Here is a 24,666-nt window from a genome sequence, read left to right as displayed (position 1 = left end):
AACAGGTTTGAAGTGTGTGCATGGGTGCATGCATGCGTGTGCACTATATGTGTGTTGTGTGTGCATCATGCGTGTGTCTAAAACTACTTTTGTTTACTTTGCTTACTGCAAGGGGAATCACCCTCAAATTTGACATGGTCTACTGAAGACTGTGTCAGCATGTGGCTCAGGTCATAGATTATGCATCATTATTTCCATTCTGAGACTACAACTCAACTTCCTTCTGCATGTCCCTACTGATATCTATCTGGCCTGCTTCCATGTATTGCTACGTCCCTTACAGGTGTATATTATATGTGCAAGGACATACAACCACTGCTAGTACAGGACAGTAAAATGTAAGTCAAACACTACCCAGCCATTCACTAGAGTAAGTAATACATTAGGGAACGATAGCTAACATTGAAGATAAACCTTAGGTCTTTGGAGCATCATTCAGAAACCACCAATACAACCATGTGGCCCAGATTCTGACAACTTCCACAGACGGCTGCTTACCTGGAAGAGCTCTTTAAATGAGGGGTGGACCATAGGATTGGGCACAAAGGGGAGGGCAAAGAAGGGAAGAAACTCTGTGGTCTGGCTCAGGGCAGCCCCTTTTGTCTCCAGGTAGGTTTTGAAATAAGAAATCCTCTCATCTAGCTCCTGTTTGTCCTAGAGGGAAGAAGACACGTGTTCAGGTCTCTGGCATGAGACTCAGTCCTCCTGTTCAACCCATCCACTCTGGGAGGTTCCCTGGGTCCCAGCCATGTCACTGGTTTTGCCCCATCTGGCCCGGCAGATACATTCCAACATCACTTTAGACAGGAATGCCAGAGGAGCGATGGACAGCTCACATGTTTCACTCTAGCCAGAGGACCGATGGACAGTTCACATGTTTTTTTACATCACTAGTACCATCCTCTCATGTCCTTAAAAAGCTTCATGAGCACCATTTTCTCAGTGTCAGAACCGATCACCTTGTCTATCATGATTCATGTGACTAATTCTCCATTGTGAGATATGCCCATTGCTTCTGCTTTTCTGCATTCCCATGTTTCTAAAGGGGAATTATGTAGCTTTGCAGTTTCCTGAAAAGAAGTGCACTCTTCCCTTCATGAAGCTAAGGACTGACTGCACCCCCATCACTGTCCTGCACACAACCTGAATCAAGGAATCCCTTCTCTTTGGCCCCAGTGAAGACACGAGGCTTCAAAACAGGAACCTTTCTCCTCATAGATCCCACCTTCCTCATCCCATGAATACACTTCTTCTGAGCACTGGGCTTAGAAAGTCAGGTGAGCCTGACTTTCAACAACAAGCACCAAAGGAAGCCTGACCCTCCCCATATGGGTCATACTTAGAGAACAGTCTTCCAAGAATGGCCCCTTCATGGAAGCATGAAGCCACTTCCTCACTGCTGCTCCCTCCACTGGTGTCCCTGACACTCCAGTGAGTTCCCAAAGGCACTCAGGGCAGTGTTACATGAGTGATCTAATGTCGGCTCTCTGTCCTGTGCTGTTTTGTCTATCCCTGAAGGCTCCTCTACCCCAGCCCTCTGCCTCCCTTTCCATATCTCCAGCCCATCTAGAAGGCAGCAGAAGCTAAATTCAAGCCATGGACCCTCTACAAATAGCCACGTTATTCCTCCACTATTTGTATTTAAATGTATGGTCCAGGTCTACTCTCAGATACAGCAAGGCACCCAGTAAAGCAAACTCATTTTGATGAGTCTCCAAGACTCAAACACTTATGGTGTTTAAAAGGAAAACAATTTAACTTTGATCACAGAAATTACAAAATCTCCATATAAATTAGAAAATAAACTTCTGAGAATAAAAAAAAAAAATCGTAAGAAGCAGTGTGATTAAATGGTCACAAAATAAACCAACGGTTTCTTGAAATCCCTGAAAGCCTGCTAGCTAACTCAGACTGACTCAAACCCTAAGCCAGCCTACCGGCCTGCCTCCAGAGCACTTCAGAAGATAGATGGCAAAATGGATGTGAAGGTAGAACTCCAGCTTCTGGGCCACGGAGTCAGCATCTCGGAGGGAGCTCAGAATGTGTCCCTCCCACAAGTCGAAGAACACCTTCTGGTCTCCACTGTCAAACGATGCCAGCAGATCCTTCTGTGGAGAAGACATGACAAGAGGCCTGGTCAAGGCCAGGCCTGGTGACACACGCCTACTCTCAGCACTCGTGAGGCAGAGACAGGTAGATTCCTGTGAGTTCAAGACCAGCCTGGTCTACAAAATGAGTCCAGGACAGCCAAGGCTACACAGAGGAAACCCTGTCTCAGAACACAAAACATTTCAAAAGCAAACAAACCAACCCCAAACTTTTAAAGTGAGCCCAGCAGTGGTTTTCGCTCTCCTCTAAACCAGCCTTGCAAAAGCTGAGGGCGGCCTGTTAGCCACAGTGGATGCGGGCTCCAGAACAAAGCCCAGACAGCCATGCACAGATGCCTGGATTGGGGGACCTGGTCAGAGGCTCCCTGCTCTCTTGGGAACGGTGAAGTGACTCTGTCCAGGAGCGTGCTGCTGTGCCAGGCTCTGCCCCACGCTCCTCGCTCCTGAGCTCCATGCAAACCGTGCCAGCCCCCCTAAGATGCTGAGAGTTCCGTGACTGTGCGGATGAGGTGACTGCGCACTTTGGAGACAGGGTTGCTCTGTGGAGCCCTGGCTGGCCTGGAACTCTTTGTAGATCAGGATGGCCTCGAACTCAGAGATCTGCCTGCTTCTGCCTCCCAAGCACTGGGATTAAAGATATGCCACCGTGCCCACCTGAGTGCAGACTTTTTAGAGGCTTAGAGTCATGGAAAGCACTGGGGCTGCTGGAACTGCACCTAAGAATAGCAGCCTTAACTTAAGGCTGACCTCAAACTCAGAGATCCACCTGCCTCTGCCTCTGCCTCTGCCTCTGCCTCCCAAGTTTGGCTTCATTCTCCTCTCTTGCTCCAAGGACTCTACAGTGGGGCACTCTGATAGAGTGGCATATGCTGTAGTATAATAATATACAGTATAATCTAATAGCTATTGACTGGATAACCAGAAAATAAGATAAATATCAAACGCACACAAACACCAGAACATAATACATTAGCAAAGATGGACAAAACTGGAACCCTCTATATTATTGGAAGAAATATAGATTTATTTTATGTGCATGAGGGTTTTGCCTACATATATGTCTGTGCCCCACGTGTATGCCTGGTACCTTCAGAAGCCAAAAGAGGGTGTTAGTTCCCGTGGAACTGGATTTACAGATGGTTACCAGCTACCGTGTGGATGCTAGGAATTAAACCTGGGTCCTCCGGAAGAGCAGCCAGTACTCTTAACTACTGAGCCATCTCGCCAGCCCTCTCTGTTTTTCATAGCAACCATCCTAATGTGTTTGAAGTATGATACCTTGCGGTTCTCGGTGCATTCCTCTGATAGCTTTGGGTCTATTTTTATCTAACTTGAAATTTTCTGACTATCACAAGGTTCTTCACAGAACTGAAGGCAAGGTACAGTCTTACCTGGATTATCAGCGACTTGGAGTCCTTCTTTAATGATCCATCTGCAGTTTTACATAATGGCTTTCCTTTTACTTTGCATTCTTTTGAAAATGTCTTCAAGGTGTCTTCAAATTCAGCAAAATCTAAATACTGGGACAGAGAACATAATTCAGGAACAAAAAAAAACCCCAATAAAACCCAATAAATAATGGTCAGATGTCCTGAACACACATCTCTCTAATGCAGACACATAGAAAGGCAACAGGAATATGCTCAAACCCACACCCATAAGAATGTCTAAGACAAGGCCTGGGGATTGTCAGCAGGTGGTGCTCTTGCAGAGGATACAAGTTTAATTGCCAGCACCACCATCAGGAGGCTCACAGCTTCCTGTGTAACTCCAGCTCCAGAGGATCCAACGCCCTCTTCTGGCTTCCACAAGCACCTGCACTCAAATACATATACATGCACACAAGCACATAAGTCATAAAATCCTTCAAAAAGATGAGAGCTAACAGTGACAAAGGAAGTAGAGGAAAGGAGCCTTCTGTACTGTTAGTGGCAATGGAGGCCAATGCAGCTATAAATGGAGAACAAATGGAGGTTCCTCAAAAAACTAGAACTAGAAAGAGCATAGTGAGAATACCTTACATAGAGGTATGCAACTGTCAAGTAGCAAGTCACCCAACAAAAAGTCTGAACTATTCCAGGACAGCCAGAGTTAAAAAGAGAAACCCTGTCTCAAACAAACAAACAAAAAACCAAAAACCAAAAAACCAACCAACAAACAAAAACCTCTGACCCAGCAATCCCATTTTGGGGTATATATAGAAGAAAATAAAATCCCTTTTTAAGACTGCTATCTGCACATGAGTATTTCTACAACATTATTTAAAACAGCCAAAACATGGCATGAACCTAGATTTCCATCAACAGATGACTGGGTAAGGAAATGTGGCACATACTAAAATAATGCGACCTTACAATGTGTTATCCTGCCTCTGATAACACAGACCGCATTGAGGGACATAGATTACATGAACTAGGCCAGGCAGAGAAATACTGCACATACATATGGAATCTAAACAGTCACACTCACAAATACTTTGATCAAAGGATAACTTTCAATTATGCAAATTAGTAAAGCCGGTAAGCTAACAGTCGATATGATGGCTGTGGTTAATGACACTGTGAAGCACATTTGGAATTTGCCAGGGGAGTTGATTTTCAGTGTTCTTAACACATTCAGAGGAAGGAAAGAAGTAGGAGAGGAAACATGAGACAGGTGCACTTAATTAGCTTGATCAGGTGATCGCCTCAGCATGTCAATCAATACATCCACTGAAGCATCAAGCCATAAACATACAGCTTTTTGTCAGTTACAGGTGAAAATGGATTCCAGCTTGAAGTAAAAGATGTCCCGGGGCTGAAGCTCCAGGTTATGAGTCACCCTGCATGGGTTCTGGGAACTGACCTGGGTCTTCTGCATGAGCAGTATGTGTTCTTAACCACTGAGCCATCTCTCCCGCCCCAACATTCTTATTATTATTAGAAACTGAAGTGATGCAGTCTGAAAAAAGCAAATGTGATCTATGGCAGTGGTCTATGGCTTTTGGTTTACTAGGATCCATTTGAACTAGAATCGGAAATAATGCTTTGCTACAGAACAGAGAGCATTAAACATGGAAAATGTTGACAGTGGGCTTCTTCAGAGTGCTCCCACTCTCAAGAATAATGCTCTGAGACTGTTCTTCACCCATGCCCTTTCAGGTGGCATCAGTCACATCCTGTTCCACCTGCTCTAAGAGTGGCTGGGTCCCCTGGCCCTGCCACAGTCTGTGTGGTGCCAGCTACGGCAGTTTATTCAACATCACCACAATGGACAAGCTGCTGCCCAAAGCACACACCCATCTTCCCTCCACTGTCTCCTGAGGTGTAACCGACAGCACACTCACCCCGAACAGCGCCCACTTTTCAGCTGCACACCTCAGAGGGCCTGCCAGAATCCTGCTCTTCCCAAGCCTTTGTGGAGCAAAGCTAAATGGCTGTGAGGTAAAGAAGGGTGTCAGCTCTACAGCACGTGCCTGTGATTCCGGCACTGGGGAAGCAGAGGCAGGAAGGCTTTCAAGGTCATCTTTTGCTACCTATCAAGTTCAAGATCATCCTGGGCTATGCACACTCATGCTTTGCATCAGTGAGTGAATTAAGTGGAAAATTGTGTAATGATAAAAAAATTACAAAAATAAAAAAGTGTTCAGCTTACTAATTATTTATAAATTCATTTACTCATTTAGTTTGTTTTGATAACGGGGTCTCTGCATAAAGCCCAGACTGTCCTGCTGGAGCCTTTCAAGTGCTTGATTACACATGTAAGATTGCTACTTTTCTTTGTGAGTTTTTCCCATTAGTTACAACCACAAGCTTATTGTTTTTCTGTCATCCCACTAGACTGTCAGTTCCCCGAGGGCAGACCGCACTCAATATTTCTGAGTTGGGCACATGTTTACAGTCCTTGTGCCCCTTTTTGTGACGCTGGGCATCAAACCCAGGTTATTCCTCTTACTTAGGCACGTACTCTGCCACAGAGCTACATTCCCAGCCAGAAGGTGCATAATGTTTGCTGAGTGATTGTGTTTCATGTGGGATTTCGTCCGTTAGGTTTGCAGGAACCTGCATCATGTGGCAGTCACCTTGTATTGCTTCTGTGAAGGCTGTGATTCCTGAGCTTCCAGGGGAAGCTTGCCTCACAGCAAGGCACCACATCAATGTCCGAGCATGGCTCCCTGCCTGAGGGATGGAAGACAGACATGTGGCCTCTGATGCTTAGTATTCAGGTTTCTCTCTCCTTAGGGTAACTTCATTAGTGGATAGGTCCATGTATGCATAGAGCTGTCCTCTGGTCTCGTCCTGGTCACCTCTGCTCCATCCTTGTCACTGTTGAGTCACCCAAGGTGACCTTCTCTTCATGATATGGTGACCTTCTCCCAAGCTTGCTATAGTTAAAGATGTACTCATGCTTATTTTATGTGTTCAGGCAGCTTGTCTGCATGCATATCTGTATACCACATGCATGCGGGACCCACAAAGCCAGAATATGACAGCAAATCTTTTGAAACTAGAATTACAGATGGCTCTTAGCCACCGCTTGGGTGCTAGCAACCAAACCTGGGTCCTCTGGGAGGAAGAACAACCAGCTTTTAACCACCAAGCCATTCTTTTAACTTTGTTTTTAAGATTTATTCATTTTTATTTTTATGTATATGAGTGGTTTGCCTACATGTATGTCTGTGCATCATATCCATGCCTGGTTTCCAGAGAAGTCAAAAGAGAGTGTTGGATTCCCTGCGACTAGACTTACCAACGGCTGTAATTTGCCATGTGAGTGCTGAGAATCAAACCTGAGTCCTCCGGAAGAACAGCTAGTGATCTTCACTTCTGAGTCATCTCTCAGGCCCCACTACATTTTAAAGTACATGTTTTGGGGACCTGAGTTCCAATCTCAAATATCTACAGCTTCAGCTCCAGGGAATCTAATGTCCCATTCTGGCCTCCATGAGCACTCACACATACAATGCAAACATACACAAATACATACATACATACATACATACATACACACATACATACATAGACACAAATAATCATTTAAAAATAATTTTCGGTGACTTGTATTTCATATAACTACCTCTTTCACCAGTCCAAGTAATTCAGATTCATGGGCCAAAATATCCCCCATAGTGAATTGTTTCTGGTAATTTTCACAGCAGAAATCTCTACAAGACAAAAATATAACACAAAGGTTAATTTCAACCACTTGAGAAATCACATGTGGGTGGCTGTGGGGGGGCAGAATACAGGGCCCCAAGGACGGACACATAGTAATACCCAGAACCTGGGACTAAGGAACAATGGGAGATCACATGACTATCGAGATTTAACCCTGCAGGTGGCATTAAGATGACTAATCAGTATACCACAATCTTCGTCTTCAATCCCGAGGATAAACCTGGATTCCTAGCTTACCCAAGAGTCACAGGAGGAGGCAGGAGGACCAGTGTCACAAATGGTGACAAGATGCAGAAAAATGGACCAGTCACTTCCAGGCTTTGAAGACAGAGAATGGTCACGAGTCAGGGGGGTAAGGCAGGGCCTGGGAGGCAAGGCACACTGCAGCTTGTCTGAAAGGAACAGGCTGCCAAGGACTCACCTGAGTCCCTGTAGTAGAGGTCCAGCCAAGCACTCTGTGGAGTTACGTACCTGAAAAGCTCTTGGCAGGCTTCTAACCGTCAGAACACCAAGCCTGCACTACCGGAGCCACCAAGTTCATGGGACTTCTCACAGCAACAGCCTAAACACAATGTGGCTCTGCTGGCATGTTTGCCCAGCGTGCATAAAGCCCGCTACCACCTCATAAACTGGGTGTGGTGGCACACCTGTAATCCTAGCAACTGGGTGGGGAAGGTGCCTGTGACCCCAGCACGTGGGAAGTGTTTCTAGGAACCTGCAGTGAAGGCCAGCTCCTTAGGCCCACCTCTCCGAGCCCTTTGTAGCTCTCCATTGATGTGCTGACTTGAACCAGGCCGGCCATCAGGCAGCTCCAGCATACAGGGAAACTCAGTGATGGTCTCAAGGATCTACAGACACAGTTCTGTCTGCTTTGATGTTCTGCCTGGTCTCCGCTTAGAGGTACCCACCCAGACAGACTTTTGAAACCACCCCATCACTCCCAGGCCAGATGTTGAAATCTCCAAGGTACAGAGGCAACGAGGGAAACTTCTATAAAAAAGCAGGCTGTCACGAGTTGGAGTAATAGCTCAGAGGTTGGGAGCACTAGCTGATCCTCTAGAGGACCTGGGTTTAATTCCCAGCACCCACCATTTATCTCTAACTCCAGTTTTGGGGAATCCATGACAACAGGCATGCGTGTGGTGCAAACACACATGTATGCAGGCAAAATACCTATACATATAAAATAAATAAATCTTAAAAAAGAAAGAAAGCAGGCTGGAAGCCTAGTGTGGTGGCACGTGTTTGCCTTTAATCCCAGACTTAGGAGGCAGAGGTAGGTAGATTTCTGAGTTCAAGGCCAGCCTGGTCTTCTGAGTGATTCCAGGACAGCAGGAGCTATACAGAGAGATCCTGTCTTTAAACACCAAATAAGTAAGTAAGTAAGATAGACAAATTAATTGATTAAAATTTAAAGCTGTCTGAGCAAGCCAGTAAGCAGGACTCCTCCAGGGCCTCTGCATCAGCTCATGCCTCGAGGTTCCTGCCCTGCTTGAGTTCCTGCCCTGACTTCCTTTCATGAACAGTGACGTGAAATCCTAAGCAAAATAAACCCTTTCCTCCCGGTGTTGCTTTTGGTCATACTGCTTCATCACAGCAATGTGATGTAACTAGGACGGTGCCCCCACCTCATGAGCAAGCTCACAGACACCCCAGGAAGTGACAACACTGGAATTAAATCTGTGCTGCTACTGCAGGAGAGTATGCAGGAGCTGGTTCTCCCCTTCCAACGTATGGGTCTGAGGTTCCAGCACAGGTCATCCGGCTTGATCGGAAAGTGAGTATCTCTTGTTCAAGGACCCCCGTTGTAGAACCCTCTCTGGTGGACGGATGCCCGACTCCCTGTCTCAGTTAATTTACTCCAAACAACAGTCGTTCATAGTGTTTTGGCAGGCGGTGACAACTTCTGCATTGCCATGTGAGAAAGAGTCTGGCCTACAGCTGGCTGGATAAGAAGATGAATTTGTACTGCAACACCACGCTTCCACTTAGGTTCAGTGAAGTCTGAGCTTGATCTGGGTGCTCGGGGGGAGCGAGCACTAATGAAAACTACGGGGACGGAGGAACCGAAATGCCCCAGGCCACGGGATCGCGCTGCCAATGCTCAGCAAGACAACCAGGGGCCTCTGCAAGTCCGCGCCACAGCGGCAGAGGGACGGCCTCCCGGGGGAAGCCTACGTTTGGGAGGCTCGGGCGGCCCCCTCAGGCCCTCGCCCTGTAGGAACCAGGGTGGGCAAGGCGAGCCGTCCACGCGGGGCTCCCCAGCCTGCGCCACTGGCCCAGCAGCAAGGAGGGCCGCGCTTACCGGCTGCTGGGATGCGCTCTCTCTCCCTCTCCTCCAGGCCGCCAGCTCTCCCGCCGTCACCCCGGCAACCGCCACCGCTGAAACCGGGGTCACGTGAGGCGACGGAGCCAATCGCGCAGGGCGAGGCCGGACCGGCGCGGAGCTTCCTGGGAGGAAGAGGTGGGCGGCCCCAGAACTGGTTAGTGGCGGAAGTCGGGGCGCCTCGTGGCGCGGCGAGCCCGGCTCGTCCCAGTCCGCGGAGGAACGACCGCTCAGACCTGCCTGTTTGCAAAAACGGAGGCCGGCAAGATGGCTGAGGGACCAAAGGGGTTTTCCTCCAAGCCCGAAGACGAGAGTTCGAGCCCCAGGACCTACCTACCTGGGGCCCACGCGCGTGCATTAATAATACTTAAGGTTCTGCCCAGCCTACCTTAGGTGTATTCAGAGCTACGCTAGTCCACACTCGGGACTTTCTCTCCCCTGGGAGTGCTGAGGCTCTGTTGGAAGTCTGCATTTCCACATTCCAGGCCGTCAAAAAGTGGGAGACTCTCAAGAGGACTTGGAGAAGGGAGGTGGCCTCGCCTTTCAAGAAGTCCCAGCGTGGGCTGAGGCCCCCATCTCCTGAACTCTCGGTCAGCCAGTGTTTTTTGAGTTAGGATGTCTTTCAAGCAACCAACGTTATATTTGGCAGGAAGGAGAGTCCTGTGTCCTGTCCAAGTAATGTGGCTTGAAAATAACCTCCCCTGGGTGTATTCTCAGTTAATATTTATTGTCAGTATAACTGTGTGCCAGGGGTTACCGGATAAAACATAGGACAGCCAATTGTCTTTAAATGTTGGGTAACTTTGCCATGAATATGTCCACAGTAATGTTCGTCCAGAGAACCAGGGTTCCGTTCCCAGCACCTACATGGCAGCTTAAAACCGTCTGTGATTACAGTTCCAGGGTATCCAATACCCTCTTCTGGCCTCCAAGGCCACTGCATGCACATGGCACATAAATATACATGCAAGCCAAATACACGTAAAAAATGAAGTTTAGGGATAGAGAGTTGGCTCAGGTCTTAAAATCTCTGGACCCTGTTTGATTCTCATACCCACTTGGTGGCTTACAACCCTCTAAAAATCCAGTTCCTGGAGAGCTGATACTTTTTATGGACACCACAGGTACTGTAAATATGGGGTGCGCAGACAGATAGGGACACATATAAATAAAAATAAATGGATAAAAATATAGATACTATTTTTTTCGAGATGTGTACCCCTGGCTGTCCTGGAACTCACTCTGTATACCAGGCTGGCCTGGAACTCAGAAATCTGCCTGTCTTCTGCCTCCCAAGTGCTGGGATTAAAGGTGTGTGCCACCACCACACAGCAATAAATAATTTTTTAATAATAAATATGTCTCGAAAAGGGAGGGATTTCTCAGAGCTCATGGAACTGGGTAGAACAAACCTAACCCAGCCATTTGTGCCTCTGAGCTCTGACCAACAATAAAAACACTCTGAGGAAGTAGGAAGATGGCTCAATCGTTAAAATGCCATCAGAGGGCAGCTCTGCAGCACCCACATAAAAGCCAAGTCTGCTGGTATGCCCCTGAGATCCCAGTGTAGAGTCATTGGGAGGCCAGAGACAGGTAGATCCCTAGAGTTCACTGGCCATCCAATCGAACCAACTGATGAGCTCCAGGTTCAGCAACAGACCCCGTCTCAAAAAAATAAAATGAAGGCGATCAAAGAAGGTATTTTTATGTTCACCTTTGGCCTCCATATTCGCTTGAAAGCACATGCACACACGTGTACAAAGACCACACACATACAAGCAAAACCACATGGCACCCTCCAGAGTTTTTGTTTTGTTTTGTTTTGTTTTTACTTCTAGATGCATTTGCCTGACTGCTGAGATTAGGCTCAAGTGTCAAGCACCCCTCTCCGGTTTGGTAACTATGGATTCAGTGGGATCTGACAACAACCACCTTGAGTTATAGCTGTCATGACTGCCCTTGAGTAATCCTGGTTGGTTTCCCACAAATAGCTTCTCAGCATACCATAAATAGCCAAATCCATGAGAGCGGTATGTAAGACTGGAGGACTGGACCCCGGTGCCAGGAATACGCTGGACTCTTTGATGTTAGCTTGAGATAAAACAGGTGCATTCCAGCTTGAGTGAAGTCACTTTTGTCCTGAGTGCTGTAGAAAGCCCTGTCGTTTGATCCAAATTGTAGAGTCCTGCCTGGTCTTGCGGCAAGGCATGCTTCTTTCGGTAAATCTCCAGTAGGTTGACCTCGGTACAACCTTGGATCAGCCTGCTGCATTCTCCTGTCACAGGGCACCTTGGGCCAGCTCTCAAACTTGGGGACTGAGTTGTTGCAGAACAAAAATACACCCAAACTCATCCTCTCCCTGACCACAGAGGTGAGCAGATGGTCCAGAGTAGACTAAATTTACTCTATCCCTCTGGCCACAGTAATTGGTTTAGAATGAGCTTGTGACCTGTTGTTTGAACAAATCCAGGGCCAGTAAACATTCTTCCCAGGGATTTTTTTTTCTACTGAAGTGTGATCACACCACTGTAAAATGGCATCCAGGGAAGCCTACAGTCATGTTCATCACCACATGGAAAAGCCAGAGAAAACGAAACCATCACCTAGGCTGGGATCTGAAGAACCAGCCTGCCTCCATCTTAGGCTAAAAAGTTATGCGCTAGTAAAGACGAAGCAGGCTCATTCCTGTTTGTGATTAAACCTCTGTTTCTCAAGGATTGGGCCATGCCCAACCTGTAACCTTAACTACAAACGGTTCTGTCTTGCTTGTTCCAGGCAATCATGGCTTTGTTTCAAAAGGTTGATAACCATCTTGCAACTATACCTTTGTTTCAAAGGTTATATGACCACCTCTGAGTATCTTGTTATGACTACCTGTTGTTTCATTAGCGCCTTGGTTTTAGTTTGTTTGTCTGTTTGGCTTTTGGTTTTTGTAAACAGGGTTTCTCTCTGTAGCATGGCCTGTCCTGGACTCACTTTGTAGCCCAGGATGGCCTCAAACTCTCAGAGATTTGCCTGCCTCTGCCTCCCCTGGTGCTGTGTTTACAGGCGTGCGCCGCCATGCCTGGCATCATGACTACCTTGTTTGTCCACTTCCAACTTTGTTTTTGTTTCAGGAGGTCCCTAGGACTAATTTGTTATGCTTATGGTCTGCTCCCGTAACCACAGCTATTTTGCCTGACAAATCCCCCGTTTGGAAACCCCATACCCGTGAGTTATAAATGCCCTGTCTTCTTCACATCCAGTGCTGACCTCTCAAACCCTGCCTCAGGGGGAGGCAGCCGCTGTACACAAATAAACACGCTTGCTTTAATTAATTTGGCCATGATGATTGGGGTCTGAAGTCTCTCCCATCTTTGGGATTAACAGAAGCCTGGTCCCAGACCGTGGGGACCCTGCGGCACCTCTCATCCTTGCTGCTCCTCTGCTGGAGCCACACTGTCTCTCCAGCACCCTCTGATCCACTGTTTTCTCCTTAAACTGGTTCAAGCTGAATTTCTACCGCAACCAAAGAGGCCCAGCTAGTAAAGGCGTAATTCCTACATGTCTTTCAAGTGGGAAAAGGGACTAGTTTTGTTATGTTCACGGGTAACCCATCACTTCACTTCCAACACTAGGTGTATGAAGCCTCACCACCCCCATCCATCAAGTAATCTCACTCAGACACAAGCTGGGTGTGCATTAATTCAGGTCTGATAGTAGCAACCTAGAGCTGCTGGGTAAGGGCTCAGTCTACAAGAATGCCTCCACAACCCAGATGCCAATCACGTGTAATAGGCCATCCTGTGCTCTCAACAAATGACCCTGACCAAGGTTCTCTAGACCCACTCCTTGGGTCCTATGAATCTGCTAGGATGGCTCATTAAATTCAGGGAAACACGTTTACTAGTTCATTACAAAGAATATTGTTTGAGGCTAGCCTGGTCTACAGAGCAAGTTCCAGGACAGCCATGGCTACACAGAGAAACCCTGTCTTGAAAAGCAAAACAAATAAAATATTGTTTAGGATATAGATAAATAGGTAGATTAAAAAAGTAGAACACAGCACAAGATAAAGATAAGGGCTCGTTCAGAACCCCTGCGGGGTTCAGCAGTCAGAAATGAGAATTCAGGAATTTTTTTATCTTGGTTTTTCTAGACAAGGTTTCTATGTGTAGCCCTGGCTGGCCTGGAACTCAGAGATTCACCGACCTCTGCTTTTCAGGTACTGGGATCAAAGGGGTATGCCACCAACTACCCTGCTGGGAATTCAGGACCTTTTACGAAGGTTGCCTTACAGTTGGTTGTGGAAAGCTCGCAGCCTCTAATCACGGCTTTCTCTTTCTGGCGATCAGTCTCCAGGCAGGAGCCTGCAGAGGGTTATTTCACTGGAACACAGATGCTTGCTGGTCCTGTTTCCTGTCTTATATGTGTGTGTTGGCCTGTGTGAGTTTATGCATGCTGTGTACACACAGGAGCCAGAAGAGGCTAGAAGAGGAGTTCTATCCCCTGAATAGGAGTTAGAGCTGGTGATTATCAGTTGAGAAAAGTGGGTGCTAGGAACTGATCCTAGGTCCTCTGCAAGAGCAGTAAGAGCTCATAACCACTGAGCCATTTCTCCAGTCCCCTAACCACTTAGATTTGCAACTTCTGCTCAGCACCAAAGTGTCTCTGTCCTCCCGGTCCCGGATTCAAAGCCAAATGGCTCGGCTTCCAGCCTCTTAGAACTTGTCAAAGCACTCATTTGCTTTACAGGTTTTCGCCTGACCTTTCTAGCTCTCTCAGAGCAGGACAAATCCTTACAGTGGGTCCAAGAGAAACTTCTTAAAATATTAATTATGAAAACTTCAAATATATGCAAAAGTAAGGACTACTTTAACGAATCCCTTGAAACCCATTACTCAGGTTCTAGGATTATCAAGACATTGCTGCTGGGAAAAACTCGACCTCAGAGTAAACCCCTAGAATGTGCAGCACACTTCAGCCAACCACTTAGCTACACACCGGACATCAAAGGCATTGGCCAAGCTGTGCGTCAGGAGCTGGGAAAGCATTAGTCTTCAGTCCTCTGTGGCCCCACCCCTGAGCACTCTGGGGGGGGCACATGGGGTAAGGGTGGGGCTTGGGGAATGGTTCTCTGTGGCATGCCCCATAACTCAAGAATAGCTTCATCTCTTTTTAAAAATATTTATTTTTATTTATGTGTATGTGTCTGTGTAAGTGTGTGCCAGACATGTGTGCCTGCCCATGAAGGCCAGAATAAAAAAGGGCACCTAGTTATAGGTGTTATAGGCAGATGTGAACCACCAATGTGGGTACTGGGAACTGAACTCTGAGCTCTGGGAAGACCAGCAAGCTCGCTCTCTCTTTTAAAAAACACATGTTCTCTCTTTTTCTTAAGAATTGTGCATTTATTGTTTTATGTAGATGAGTATTTTGCTTGCATGTTTGTGTGCTACATACATACCTGGTGCCCTTGGGGGCCAGAAGAGGGCCACTGAGGTCTCCTGGGACTGGAACCATAAACGGTTAGTGTGGGTGCTGGGAATCAACCCAGCTCCTTTGGAATAGCAGATAGTACTCTTAGCCTCTGAGCCATCTCTCCAGCCCTAGAACTCATCTTTTTCAAAAATACCTCATACTACAGTTTACTTACCTACTTTGTATGTGTGTGTAAATATGCATGGTGTCTTGGGGAGTCATTTCATTCCGTCATGTGGATCCCCAGGATTGCACTCAAGTCATTAGGCTTGGAGACAGATGTCTTTATCCACTGAATCATCTTACAGGCCCCATAAATTTGTCTTTACAGCTTGTAGCAAGCAATTGCCTGGCTCCAGTCCCTGTTGGAGGGCAATGAGCCGAGACCACAAGCAAAGACAGGACTGGTAATTGTCATTCCTTTGAATTGGATGAAAAGCTAAAGCCACCTAGATTAAGGGCAATGAGCTTAACTAGCTGTGGTTTGGGTTGTCTGTGAGCTCCTGTAGGCAAATCCAGACCAAAAGAGCATTTCTGGGCAAGCTCATGGCCTGAATCCAACCCGTGGGTGGAGAAGAACCCCCTGCAAGGCCAGGCATAAATATAGAGATGAGCTACAATAGGACTCTGCTTAAGCTAAAATGGATACTTCCAGGAAACTTGGATCCAGGTCACAGCCCAAAAATCATGACGTGGTCGGGCGTGGGGTTATGTGAATATCACTCCAAGTACTCTGAAGCAGAAGAATCATTGGTTTGAGGTCAACCTGGGCTACCTACAGAGACACTGTCTCAGTTTACCTCCTCCTCCTCCTCCTCCCCAATACACAAAAATAACCTCTCCCACCCCACCTCCCCACAAAAGGATTTAGACCCATTTGAATGGAAGAATTTGTTGGGTCTTGACAGTTCGCCTGAGGCAGTGGTTTTCAACCTGTGGGTCGTGACCCCTTAGAAGGCTTGATCACCTTTTCATAGGGGTCACCTAAGACCATTGGAAAACACAGATAGTCACCTTATATAGTCTGACTCATAACAGCAGGGAGATTACTGTTATAAATAGCGGCAAAACTAATCTTATGGCTGGGGGTCACTGCCCCGTGAGGAACTGTCGTAAAGGGTCACAGCATTAGGAAACTTGAGAACCGCTGTTCCAAGGGCTACTTCTGCCTCACAGCCGAAAAGATGGAGATGAAGGGAAGCTCCAGTTGGAACATACCTATTTCAAGAGAGCCGTCTTGGAAGCAGGCGGGGACAGTGTGTCTGAACATAGGACAGCAGGGGAGCCACCTGGGCTATGAAGCAATGTCTCTGAAGCCTCTCTGTGGCTGAATCATATCACAACACTAGTACTACAGTGACCTGGATGAGGGCAGCACAAAGACTCAGGCCCTGAAAGAGAGCTGTGGGAAGGCAAACATGGCTTCCACAATGGCTTCAGAGCAAGCTCCACTCCTCGGTGGTGTTGCTAGTCACAGACACAATACTAGTGGCTTGTTCATTTGTAAGCAAGTTTAAGCCTATTTTTTTAAATGAATAAGAAGAAAAAAAAAGGAAAAGAGAGAAAGAAGGAAAAAAATGAAAGAAACGAAAGGAGTGAAGGGGAATGAAGGTGAGAGCATTGCAAAGTGTTTTGAGCCCAAAAGGAACCACGTTGGATGGAAGAGTGAATGCTAAAGTGTCCTCTTTAGGGTCATTTCCTGGCAGTCGGCATACCTTAAGAGCAAGCAAGTTGCAGGTCACAGTGGTGGTGCAGGCCTTTAATTCCAGCACTTGGGATCAAGTAGCCGACACATCTCCGAGCTCAAGGCCAGCCTGGACTCCAGGACTATGCCTTTGACGTAGACCGGCCCCTGGATCCAGAAGACAAACTGCGGGCCTGGCGAGGAAAGGACAAAAAGAACCGACCCTGGGCTGGCTCTCCACCCGTAGCTACCCTTGGAGAGAACTTAGAACTTGCCTGTCGCTGGGGTGAGAAGCACGGCAAGCTGGGATTGTGGTCTTGGCGATGGGGAGGTGCCCGGCGTGGTTGCAGACCGACCGGCAGGTGGAGCTGCGAGCATCCTCTGCCCACGGTGATAACACACTCCCCGCCGGGAGCCTCCGCCACTACCCCCTGAGATCACGCCCAGCCAGAGACAGGGGATTTGCCCTGTGCTCAGACATTTGGGGTGTCGCTCTTGGCGGAGTGTTGGGAAGCAGCCATCCCAACCCACCCCACCTTCCTCCGGCGCTCATTTCCAGGAACTCCAGGCTCGGCCTCGCTAGCCTGGCGGTCTGGAGGCGGAGGCATTCCCAGAAAATCACGCTGGCTGCCTGTCTGAGTTTTCCTCCGGTCCCGACCCCCGCCAGCTCCGATAATCTCCCTCCTGCTCCTCCACCCTGGGGCCAAGCCAATCATCAACCCTACGACAGGCCCTCTCCAGCCCTGCAGGTCACTTTCCTTCCCAGCCTCACCTAGTAGAAGGTCAGGCTTGGGAGATACAGGGTCCTCAGGTAGGCACAGGACATTTTAGACAGCTCAAGCTGCAAGGGGCAGACAGCCCTTAGGAAGGGGAGAGACTGGGCCAACTGTCCTCTCAGTTGTTTCTCTCCCTGGATTGAGACAGAGGAACAATCCTCTTTGTGTAACCCATGACTGCGGAGGAACCACCAGGACCGTCCAGGGCCGCCAAGGTTGACTAAGGATCCTGAAGATCCTGCCCTTGACTTCCTGAAACCCCAGGGCTCTGAGTGGTTAAAGGTCCCTCTTTCAACTGAGGTGCTCTCACTGGTTGCTTTACTTAAAAGCAGAAGTGGACCTGGATACCCTGCTCAGACCCTAGATCAAGGTAGATAGTCCCGAGGCAGTCCGTCAGAGACCCACAAATACTGTTTTTCTGGTAGCCACGGGGCCTGGCTCAGAGCAGCATCCTCCTGGTGGGGCGGGGTTAACCCCAGGGGACAAAGAATATGACTCAGCTGATTGCTGGGATCCTGTTCTGTTCTGACACAGTCTGGACTCAGGTTTCTACCCAGAGCAGCATGTGTGACACAGGATGACCTGGGCGAGTCACCACCCTGTCCTGTGCCTCCATTTCCCTCCTACGAGGCCATGATGGTCCCGCCCTGAGAGAACTATCAAAAGGTTAGGAAACAAACATTTTGAGCTCCAAGGACAACGGTGGGAGGAGGAGGAGGATGCCAGTTTCTTCCCAGCCTTCTCTCTGGAGAACATGAAAGGCTGAGGCTGAGGTAGGGTAAGGAAGTGCCTGCCACCAGCGTTGTGGGAAGATGAGGTTACTGACAAGCCCACAGCTGCATCCAAGGGCCCTGAGAGAGTGGTACACGATGGTAGCCTAGCCTCTGTAGCATCTGTCTTGGTCTGGGCCATAAAGCCTATTTAAGTTATCCAGACCTTTGAATAGTCGTGTCTCTGGCCCAGGCCTTTCACTGTAGACAACAGTCCTTGCCAAACCCAGAACCCAGGTCTGGGGAAAAAGCCAAGATAAGGCCCTTCTCTAAACCTTACTCTGGTCCTAAGGGTTCCCAGTGTTCCAGTGTCCTGACTCTGTGTCCAGATATTCTAGAACTATCTGTCCATAGGAAGGTATATGCACCTATCTGAGACAAGGAACAAGATCATTGTGGACAATTGTCTTTACTTATGTTTGAAAGCCGGCTTTGTCCAAAATCAAACAGAGACTGCCTCCAGCTGGTAGTTTCTCAAAATGGGGTACAGTAGAGTCTAATCTTTGGAAGGGGGTCTCTCAACCCCAGCTCTCCACCCACCCACTCTACTCCAGGAATCTGTGAGCCCTGCCAGCTAGGGGAAGCTGTTCATTTCCTCTGCCTCCTCAGTCCTTACATGGCTTTATGGGGTAGAGGCTGGGAACGTTGCAGAGAGGCCAGGCCTGCTGGAAGAATAGGCTAGAGAGGAATCTGGGTACCCACTGAGCGTGCTATCATGTGCCATGAGTTCCTGCCTTCTCAGTGTCCTCCTTCAATAACACACTATTATTCTCTTTTTATCTTATTCTTGGATAATAACCCTGTCTTCCTACCACTTAGTTTATTTTCAGTTTTTATGTGTGGGTGTATCGCCTGCATATTTGTCTCCTGTGCCTGGTGCCTGTAGAGGCTAGAAGAGGGTGTCAGATGCCCTAGAACTGTAGTTACAGACAGTTGTGAACTGCCATGTGGGTGCTGGGACTTGAACCCAGGGCCTGGCCTCTGAAAAAGCAGCCAGTGCTCTTAACTGTTGAACCATCTCTCCAGCCCCTGCCCACTCTTAAAAGTGAGTAATGGGGGAAGGGGGGTGGGATCTGGAGAGATGGCTCAGTGGTTAAGAGCACTGTCTGCTTTTCCAGAGGTCCTGAGCTCAATTCCCAGCAACCACATGGTGGCTTACAGCCATCTATACTAGGATCTGTTGTCCTCTTTTAGCACACAGGTGTACATGCAGATAGAGCAATCATATATATTAAATAAAATACAGTAAAAACAAAAAACCTTAGAAGTGAGTAATCTGTTGTGCTGGCGAGAACATAAAAGTTTATTTAAATAAAAGTTTACTTAGAGAGGACTGTCAAGATGGCTCAGCTTGGAAAGGCACTTGCTGTGGAAACCAGAAGACCTGAGTTTGATCCCCAGGACCCACAGAGTGAAGGAGAAAATAAAAATAAACTCCCAAAAGCTTTTATCCAACCTCCACAGACATGACATTCACACGTACACACACATGCGCATCTATGCATCGACTAGACCTTTACTAGAATGAGTATGGGGACCAGTTGGCTCTCCTCTAAGGTGGTACAGCAGAGCAAGGTGAGTTCTGCTCAGGGTGGTCTGCCCAGTTGGTTGATCTACTTGGTCAATTGTTTGGCTGGCCCTTGCCTTCTGAGTACATACCCTTCCATGCCCTTTGGTCTCAGTCTCAAGTTCACTGATAGCATGTGGCTTTGCTCTGAGCCTGAGGCATGAGAATGGTAAGAGGCCCAACGTCCTTAGCACAACTGTCACCATGTTAGAGGCACCAAGACACCGTTTTGACCTAAGAGATCAGCACATAGACTACAACACCTGCCAAAATGAAAGCAAAAGTCTATTCGTCATAGTTCATAGTTCTGGGAAAGTCCCTAAATGTACTAACCTTGTGTGATGGCTGTTCCTGGTTGTCAACTTGACTATAGCTGGAATTAACTAAAACCCAAGTGGCTGGGTACACTTGTGGGTTTTTTTTTCTTTTTTCCTTCTTTTTTGTTTTTGTTCTGTTTTGTTTTGAGGCAGTTTCTCTTTGTAGACCAGGCTGGCTTTGAACTCAGAGATCTACTTGCCTCTGCCTTCTGAGTGCTAGGACTGAAGGCATGTGCCACCATGCCCATCTTCTCTGAAAGACCTCTTTCTTAGTTAAATCATTTGAAGTGCGAAGACCCACTTTAAAAAGTTATTTATGTATATGATCACTCTATCTTCATTCATACCAGGAGGAGGAATCAGATCCCACTACAGATGGTTGTGAGTCACCCATGGGGTTGCTGGGAATTGAACTCAGAATCTCTGGAAGAGCAGCCAGTGCTCTTAACCTCTGAGCCATCTCTCCAGCCTGAGAAGACCCGCTTTTGATCCAGATATTTTGCAGTGGGAAGATCTACCTTAACTCTGGCCACACCTTCTGCTGGCAGCCTATATGAAGGACATGGAGCTTTTGCTCTTTGCCAGCTTGATCTCACTCTTCCTGGCAAGTCCATGTCTTCACTGGCACTAGAGCTCACTTCTTGGAGACTCTGGTGTATCCTGAAGACCAGCGGAGACATCCGGACTCATGGACTGAAGAACCACTGAATGTTGGACCTTCCATTGGTAAGCAGCCATTATTGGACTAGCTATAATTCTATAATTCTAGGACATAGCTATAATTCTAGGACTTGCGAGGCTGAGACAAGGAGAATGAGACAAGAGCTTACCTACAAAAAAAGGCTCTGGCTCAAAAAAATAAAAAATAAAAAAGGCACAGAGGAAACAGAAGATATTGTGCTTAAATGGACCTTGGTTCTAATTCTAGTCCTACAGTCTCATTTAAAAATTATTTTTATTTTATGTGCATTGGTGTTTTGCCTATATGTGTCTGTGTGAGGGTATTGGATCCCCTGTAACTGGAGTTACAGACAGTTGTGAGCTGCCATGTGGGTGCTGGGAATTGAACCCGGGTCCTCTAGGAAGAACAGCCAGTGCTCTTAACCCCTGAGCCATCTCTCCAGCCCCTTTATTTATTTATTTATTTAAAGAGATTTACTTTTTTAGTGTATGTGTGTCTGTGGCTGTGTACTGTATGTGCGCAGATGTCCTCAGGGGACAGAAAAGTGTCCCAGATCCCTGGGAGGTGAGTTATAGGCAGTTGTAAGCACTGAGTCGTCTCTCCCTCCCTCCCATCCCCCAGTATCATTTTCTGTAAAGTTGGGATGATAATATTTATCTCACAGTGGAATGGTGAGAATTCAGAGAGGCAAGGCCTGGCACAAAGGAGCTAAAATTCATTCTGCTATCTGCCCATCCAGAAAATATTTTCTGGGTGCCTATGGAGAATCAGGAACCGCTCTGCGCTTTAGGAATAGGGCAGAGACCTGGTAGGCAGATGGGGGTAACCTAGGAAAATCGCAGCAGTGTCTTGGTAGCTAGGTCTGACATGGCAATGCCCCTGCAATTCAACAGTTAGGCTCTTCCGGCTGTATGAGAAAGCAAAGATCCAGAGAGCGTCCCCGATTGCTGCACAGGCTTATCACCAGGGATGTGCATCCCCTCAAACAATCTCGCTCACACTGCGGATCCCACCTACCACCTTTCCCTTCAAAAGACCACGGGGACAAAGTATCCTAAAAGGAGACATTCTTCCATAACCTGGGAAGGGAAGAGGGGACACGCTACTGAACACGCTGAGTATGCTACCACCTTATTAACAGCCCCGAAAAACTTATGTGCTGATCCTCTGCTTTGGGTCTGCCCACTCCAGTCCTTCTTCAAAGGGTATACTTTATTTTGTTTAGTGAAAATTTCTTCTTATTGTCAGACTCTGGCTGAGGTTTTTATTTTTTTCCTTGAGAAGATAAGAAATAGCTGGTAATGAGGCAATCTTTAAAAATAGGATCCTTGTCCTGATTAAGCTCATATGTTAATCAGGAGGAACAAAAATAAACACTATACAAGGTGGTTGGGTGAAAAAGTCGCCAGGGTCAAAAGGCATTACCCATTCTGAAAGCTAGGACAATCATCTGAAATCAAAAGGCATTAACCAGGTCAAGAACTTTTGGGCTATTTATTTATTTATTTGGTTTTTTGAAACAGGGTTTCTCTATGTAGCCGTGGCTGTCCTGGAACTTGCTCTGTAGACCAGACTGGCCTTAAACTCAAAGAGATCTGCCTGCCTCTGCCTCCCAAGTGCCACCACCACCTGGATATTATTTACTCAAGATAATCTTGAACTATTATGTAGTCAAGGATGACTTTGAATTTTTTATCTTCCTCCCTCCATCTTCCAAGCGCTGTGGTTACAGGCCTGTGGCACCACTTGTTTTATGTAGGAGACAGGGTTTCTCTGGGTAGCCGTGGCTGTCCTGGACTCACTTTGTAGACCAGTCTGGCTTTGAACTCACAGAGATCAGCCTGCCTCCGCCTCCAGAAGTGATGGAATTGCAGGTGTGCTCCAGCAAGCCCAGCTGAAGCCAGGGCTTTGTGTATGCTAGGCAAGCACTCTACCAACTGAGATGCTGTACTTCCTGAAGGAGCTCATGTATAGACTGGCTGGGACACAGACACCACATACACATGTAGGATGCTATTGGAGAACAACCTTGAACATGTTTTTACAGACCCTGCAGACATGAAGGAACCCCTCCCCCACAGGGCTTCTAATCCATAACAGGAGAGGAATTTGCTCTGGCCATCAGGGCCCTTATTTAGAGGATGCTAGTTCATATCCTCCATAAGCAAAGAGCTTTGGACACTTACGACTATCTCAAATCTTTGGGACACGAAAGAGGACTGTCCATACCAGGTCATGGGAATGAGCCTTGAAGGGAAACTTTTTATCTCAGCCAATTCTTTGCCAAGTCCAAACATCTTTAAAAATATTTATCTCCTGGATCCAATGTATTACAAAGGACCAATTGCCTTACTTGGAAAACACTATTTCCATACACCAAAGAACTACCCAGATGCCAGCAAAAAACCAGCAAGTGCTATCACAATCAGGCTACACAGGAGAGGCCAAGGGTGTTTGGAAATAATACTGCCTCTCTGAATAGGATTCTGACTGGAGTGTGGAGGAAGGCACACATCGGGGAATCTGGGATGGGCTGGAGAAATGGCTACTGCCAGGTCTGTTGGCTTACTGAATCAAACAACCCCTTGAAAACCCAGAGGTCAGAGATCAGCTTAATGGAGATAAACCATGAGCATAACCACAAAAATAACTTTTGATACTGAACAAGGCACTCAGTATGAACTAGCCTATGAAATGTAAAGATGGGCCACACCACCTTGCTTCAACTAAAATGACTTATCAGGCCTTATCCCTAGACAGAAGTGTCTGTCTCCTAGGGCAGTTGTGAGGCGTAGGTATTGATGAAGGTCATCTTAGGGTTTATTGCTGCGAAGAGACACCATGACCACAGCAGCTCTTATACAGGAAAACATTTAGCTGGGCCTGGCTTTCTGTTTTGAAGCTTTAGTCCATTATCATCATGGCAGGAAGCAGAGCAGCATGGAGGCAGACATGAGGCCAGAGAAGGAGCTGAGAGTTCCTCACCTGGATGCCACAGACAGCAGCGAGTGAACTGGCTTAAGCTTCTGAGACCTCAAAGCCCCCCCCATGATGCACTTCTTCCAAGGCCACCCCTCCTGATAGTGCCACTTCCTATGGGTCAAGCATTCAAACACGTGAGTCTATGGGGGCTGTTCCTATTCAAACCAGTACACGGGTGGTGCACAGACAGTGTCTAACACACAGAAAGCCTTGGGTAATTAGCCCAAGACAATCTTGAAATGAACACTAGTGCCTTTGTATAGAAGAGGAAGCCACTAGGGGGAAGAACCAAAGTCCATTGCATGGTTTGGTTTAGAAGAACCCAGATGCCTCCCCCCAACCCCAAAACACACACACACACACACACACACACACACACACACACACACACACACCAAAACAAAACAAACAAAAAACCCCACTCACTAAGGGAAACTGGGAGTTGATGGTGGATATAAACCATGGTTGGAGAGTGTCATCTCTCACTGTTTGCAGATGCAAAAGATACCATCTGTGCAAGCAGGGAAAAGCCAGGTTTCTTCAAGAGCAAAATCAAATTAAAGTCCTCTGCAGGTTCATTCATAGCAGAAGAAAGGGGAAGGTGGCTTAGGGCAGATGAAGTCATCATCTGGGCATGTCATGGGACTCTGTCCAAATTGTTCTGTCACTGCTCAGCTGTGCTTCCCAGTAACTATTATTACCATTATTATTTTTTGAGACAGGGTCTGCATAGCCTTCACTATTCATCTTACCTCTGCCTCCCTAGTGCTGGGATTAAAGGCATGTGCCCAGCTCCAATTACTACCCTTTCCAATTACTACCAGATTCAAAACACACC

General features: G+C 47.3%; 1 protein-coding gene across 3 annotated transcripts in view; it reads right to left on the bottom strand.

Annotated features, from left to right (window-relative positions):
* Armc9 (armadillo repeat containing 9) overlaps positions 1–9,699 on the bottom strand; it is a 128,622-nt gene extending 118,923 nt beyond the window's left edge. For all 3 annotated transcript variants that reach the window (XM_060368775.1, XM_060368773.1, XM_021649741.2), the window contains exons 1-5: positions 9,570–9,699; positions 7,164–7,251; positions 3,500–3,628; positions 1,938–2,108; positions 499–654 (exon numbers count right to left, since the gene is read on the bottom strand). In XM_060368775.1, the coding sequence (XP_060224758.1) occupies positions 499–654; positions 1,938–2,108; positions 3,500–3,628; positions 7,164–7,214 (507 nt within the window). In that variant the 5' untranslated portion in view covers positions 7,215–7,251; positions 9,570–9,699. The remainder of the gene's footprint in view (positions 1–498; positions 655–1,937; positions 2,109–3,499; positions 3,629–7,163; positions 7,252–9,569) is intronic.
* Positions 9,700–24,666: the final 14,967 nt, after the last annotated feature.

This window comes from Meriones unguiculatus, chromosome 15 (genome assembly GCF_030254825.1).
Source record: "Meriones unguiculatus strain TT.TT164.6M chromosome 15, Bangor_MerUng_6.1, whole genome shotgun sequence".
NCBI lineage: Eukaryota > Metazoa > Chordata > Mammalia > Rodentia > Muridae > Meriones > Meriones unguiculatus.
Note: the sequence above shows the minus strand (reverse complement) of the source record. Positions and strands in the feature narration are given on the sequence as shown.